This window comes from Gavialis gangeticus, unplaced genomic scaffold (assembly GCF_001723915.1).
Source record: "Gavialis gangeticus isolate Ggan-Ray unplaced genomic scaffold, GavGan_comp1, whole genome shotgun sequence".
NCBI classification, from domain to species: Eukaryota; Metazoa; Chordata; order Crocodylia; family Gavialidae; genus Gavialis; species Gavialis gangeticus.
Genome location: NW_017729022.1, coordinates 175,884,787 through 175,889,546, shown reverse-complemented (window position 1 = coordinate 175,889,546; position 4,760 = coordinate 175,884,787). Strand labels below are relative to the sequence as shown.

The 4,760-nt window shown below is 48.5% G+C and overlaps 1 protein-coding gene and 1 long non-coding RNA gene across 2 annotated transcripts in view; one reads left to right on the top strand and one right to left on the bottom strand.

Annotated features, from left to right (window-relative positions):
• PCSK2 (proprotein convertase subtilisin/kexin type 2) overlaps window positions 1-4,760 on the bottom strand; it is a 245,917-nt gene that overhangs the window by 194,539 nt on the left and 46,618 nt on the right. The window contains exon 2 of the mRNA XM_019516557.1: window positions 3,474-3,578. Coding sequence (XP_019372102.1) covers window positions 3,474-3,578 — 105 coding nt within the window. The remainder of the gene's footprint in view (window positions 1-3,473; window positions 3,579-4,760) is intronic.
• The window catches only part of LOC109296917, a 386,887-nt gene that overhangs the window by 367,256 nt on the left and 14,871 nt on the right, over window positions 1-4,760 (top strand). The window lies entirely within an intron of this gene.

Sequence of the window (4,760 nt, the reverse complement as noted above, 5' to 3'; positions counted from 1 at the left end):
GAAGGTGATCCTCCCCCTGTATGCGGCACTGGTCAGGCCACAGCTAGAGTACTGCGTCCAGTTCTGGGCGCCGCACTTCAAGAGGGATGTGGACAACATGGAGAGGGTCCAGAGGAGGGCCACTCACATGATCAGGGGGCAGCAGGGGAGGCCCTATGAGGAGAGACCGAACCTATTCAGCCTCCACAAGAGAAGGCTGACGGGGGATCTAGTGGTCTGTTACAAACTAGACAGAGGGGAGTCTCTGTTTCCCCAAGCACTACCAGGAGTGACCAGGAATAATGGTCACAAGCTGGCAGAGGGTAGATTCAGGCTAGGTATCAGGAGGCGCTACTTCACGGTCAGGGCGGCTAGGGTCTGGAACCAACTTCCAAGAGAAGTGGTGCTGGCTCCTACCCTGGGGGTCTTTAAGAGGAGGCTAGATGAACACCTTGCTGGGGTCGTTTGACCCCAATACTCTTTCCTGCCAAGGCAGGGGGTCAGATTCGATGATTTGCTCAGGTCCCTTCTGACCCTAGAAACTATGAAACTATGAAACATAGTGGAGCTGGAGCAGCCCTGGGATGGCAGGCTGGCCTCCAGGCCCCTGCCCACTGGGGCTGCTCCTACCCAGCTCAAAGTGCAATATGCACCAGAGTTTATTGCATTCCATTAATAGGCACATGTACACATGCCCCCTCTGTCCCCCAAAGGTGCATGATGTAAGGAGAAAGAAGGATGAAGATGAGAGCCCTTTCACCTTTTGGTTCTCTCATCACCCACAAGTGATTTGAACTTGCATCTCCCTACTTCCCAAAAAACTACTCTAATCACTAGGCAGTACAAAGAGAATTCTCCACCCTTCTGCTTACTGGGTAGCCAAGAGGGAAGGCATGTGGGGCCAGAAAATGAGCAGACCAGAGGGAATGTGGCTCAGTGACACAAGCATTGCCCTGGAAGGGAAAGTATCCTAGGTTCTGGTCCCTGTTCCTTTCTGGAAAGTGGGAGATGTAGATTCAAACCCCCACTGGGTAGAGGGAGTGGAGCTAGGACTTGGGTCTCCCATTGCCTGGGCAAGTTCCCTAATTACCAAGCTAGAAGGTGGGGCACAGGAGAAGGAGACGCAGTACTGGATGTAGTACTCCAGCTGCGGTCTCACCAGTGCTGAGAAGAGCATGATCCCACTCTTTCTCCTGGAGGCAACAGTGTGTGCAGGGTTGCTGCGGAGACTTTTCTTCATAGAAAATTAGGGTGGGAAGGGAGCTCAGGAGGTCGCATCTTGTCCAACCCCTTGCTCCAAGCAGGACCATCCCCAACTCCATCATCTCAGCCAACATTTTGTCTATCCAGGTCTTAAACACTTCTGAGGGTGGAGAGTTCACCCCCTCTCTGGTCCCGGGCTTTTCTGTCTCCTTTCCTCTCCCTGACACCCCGGGGAGTGGGGCTGACCCGGTGGGAGCACAGATGGTCTTCAGTAATCATTTTTTTAGTACAACTAACATTTCAGACTTACAAGGAAATGATGCACCTACCCAGATGGAACAAGATCATACCAGAGCAAGAGCAGCCAGAACAGACTGATCTGAGCATGCTGAGAAGGACAGTATGCTCTACAGGGAGGACTGCTCTCTTCACAAGTGCTATTCACCCATCTAAATTTGGGCCTTGCTGCACAGCTGACTGATGCTGCAAGAGAGCTCCCATTCACAGGGAGCAGAGTTAAGAGTGGCATGATTTTAGCAAAAGTGGTACATGTAGCACACCCTGCCAGCTGTCAGAGGCTGGCTACATTTTGAAGGAGTGCCAAGTTTTTGGTTTATCTGAACTACAGATCACTTTCAAAAACTCTCCTGGAGATGTGAATAATAAGCTGAGAATCCTCTAACCTTGCTTCCCACTTCAGCAGCAGCAGCAGGCAGATTCTGCTTTATTTAACTTATCCCCCACTCCATCCCCCCATCCTGTTCACTTCAAATGTTCATAGGTGCTCTATTGCTAGTGCTGAACAAGACAATAAAAATAACCAGGGGGAAATTAACTGTCTACTTCTCTTTCCCACACCCATGGGGATGGTTTGCAGCACATAAGGGAATACATTTCTCATTGATTTGCTTTCCTAAGATGATTGCTGAGAGGTGCTATTTTCTTTGGGCGGCAGAGATTTTTCTGTACTATCTGTTTCCACTCTAGGCTGGCAATAATTTTTTTTTAGAGGTTACTCACCCAGCTTCCTTCTCGAACTTGGCCCCATAGAAACAAAAACAAACCAAACAACAGACAGATAAACCAAGCCTGCAGTCTGTCCTTAGGCCCTGAGAGAGCAATCAAGGTTCTGTACTTCTCCCTCAACACAACCTCCCCTTTCCTCCCTTTGCTCTCTGGTTCTGGAGCTTTAAGCCTCCTTGTGACTCCATCCTAATTCACTCACCAGTTGCAGCTGCTGCCAGCCTTTCAGCCGGGCTACCTGAAGCTGGGTCTCAGGTACTCTTCCTTTACACAGAGGATAAACTGTGAAGAGGAATTAAGGAAGAAGCTGCTGCTGCCGCCACCTTATGGAAAGGATATTTTCATTTGATCCATGACATGAATATAAAGGGGGGCTGCTCCTTAAAAATGAATCGTTCATTTGCAAATGGACCGGATTTTCTCAGAAAAAGGTAAAATAGGCTGAGGGTGCACCTATCCTTGTTCATGCTGGAAATGTGATATTTGGCGCTTACCATCTGCACTGAGACAGCTAATGGAATAAAGTATTCCTCAGTGGGCACATTGACACATGATATTAATGCACCTAATTAAACTCCAAAACAGTTCACACTGGAGTCAGCTGCTCCCAGGCGCAGTGTCTTCACACATGTCCAGGATCGCAGCTATTCAAACCAGGGAAGTCCTAGGTGCATATGATGATGCTGTGACCAGGAGCACCTGGCCCAGAGCAGGAGGCCCAGAGGGGGTCAGCCCCAGGCCCTGGGTGATGGCATTGGTGGGGCGGAGAGGTTGGCTAGGGTATGAGGGTGCTATGGTGTAGGGCTACCCTCATGCCCCAACCATCCCCGGTCACAATCAACATGTGCGTTTGAGCGTACGTAAGTGCTCCACCATAGAATAGTACTTGTGTCAGGCAGTACTATCCTACAGCAGAGTTAATTAGTTTACTACACTCTAATAGGGATGTACATGTAGACTGTGATGCTTTACTGCAGAGCTAATTAGTCAACTCTACATTAAAGGGCATGTGTAGATGTACCCAGTGTAAGTAAAGGTGATACAATCAGGCTTGGGAAGATTAACTGAGTTTCTTGGAGTTAGATTAAAATCAAAACTAAGTTTGTTTTAATTTTTGTAAAGCAATCACAGAGATGTGATTTAGTTGCAGGGACTTGAGTTAGACATGGAATTAATTTTGTTTAGACTTCTTAGTGATCTGATCCCATACAGCGAAGTTTGCTGATATGGAAATTATGCTGGAGAGTAAATAATTGGGAAAGGCTTACCCTAATGTCCTTTTCCAAAAGTAGCTTGTGCTGAAGACTGCGTCTTCTCCTGGCCTTCGCGATTCCATTATGATAAAAATAGTACCCATCATCTAAAAAGGGAAGCTGGGGAAAGGAAAGAGCAAATGTAAAAAAAAAAGGCATTTAGGTGTTATTGAATAGTACAGTTTTCAAACAAGTTACTCTACATGATTTAGGAGCCTAAAGGCCATTAAATGCTTTTTGACACTGGAATTCAACAGTCTTTCCTGCCCAAGTGCAGAGGAGGCTGGACCCAATGATTTGTAAGGTGCCTTCCAGCCCCTAACATCTATGAAATGATGAAAGTATGAATTTAAGAAATTAGTCACTTATGCTAAGCCATCTAGGGAGGTTAGAGAGAGGTTAGATCAGATTTAAAATAGCCACCTCATCTAACTTAGTTCACCCAGATGTGGACCATACACTCAGACCTGGTCTCAGTAATCAGAAATCAATCTACACCCATAACTGTAAGGAAGTTCGGTGCACATAAACTGACCTAAATATGGCAGAACCCAGTCTAAGACAGACCTGGATCAATGTACACTCAGACATAATCAATCTAGGTTAGACCAGTGCATCAAACTTCAGTACAGTTACCTGCAAAGCCCCAGGGCTGGGAAAGCCCAGCCCCTGGCCCCACCTCAAGGCTGTGTTTTTCCTACTCAACCCCTTGGCACTGAGATATTTTTAGCCCTCCACACCTGCCTCCTCCCCATGTAGGCCAGCCACGCTCCCCCCAACCCCTCCATTCTGCAAGCCTCTCCAGGTTCCAGTTTTCTCAGTGTTCACCTCTGCTAGGAGCCAAAAAAATAAGTATTGATGGGGAGAATGGTGGGAGGGATGGTGCGTAACGTTGGCCAAGAGGAAGGGTCAGGGGGCTAAAAATGGCCCCTGGTTCTTCCCAAGCCCCCAACCCCCCACAGACCCTGCAAGTCTCCTTGTTTCCACCAAACCCTCCTGGACCCCAGCAACCCCTGTGGACACCATCGGATGCCCCAGTCCCTCCTGTGGACACCACCAGCCCCCAGAATCACTCTTGTGGATACTGCCTGTCCCCCTCCCCTCTGATTCCCCTCACAGACCCTGACCCCCCTCAAGCTTGCTTGCCCCCCCTGGGGTGTCCTAGTAAACAGTTTTTCTCCCACCTCCTGACATTCACCCTTCACATACTTATAGATGGCCACCAGGTCCCCCCTCAGTCTCCTCTTTCCCAGGCTGAGCAGTCTCAGATCCCTTAGTCTTTCCTTGTAAGATTTGTCCTTC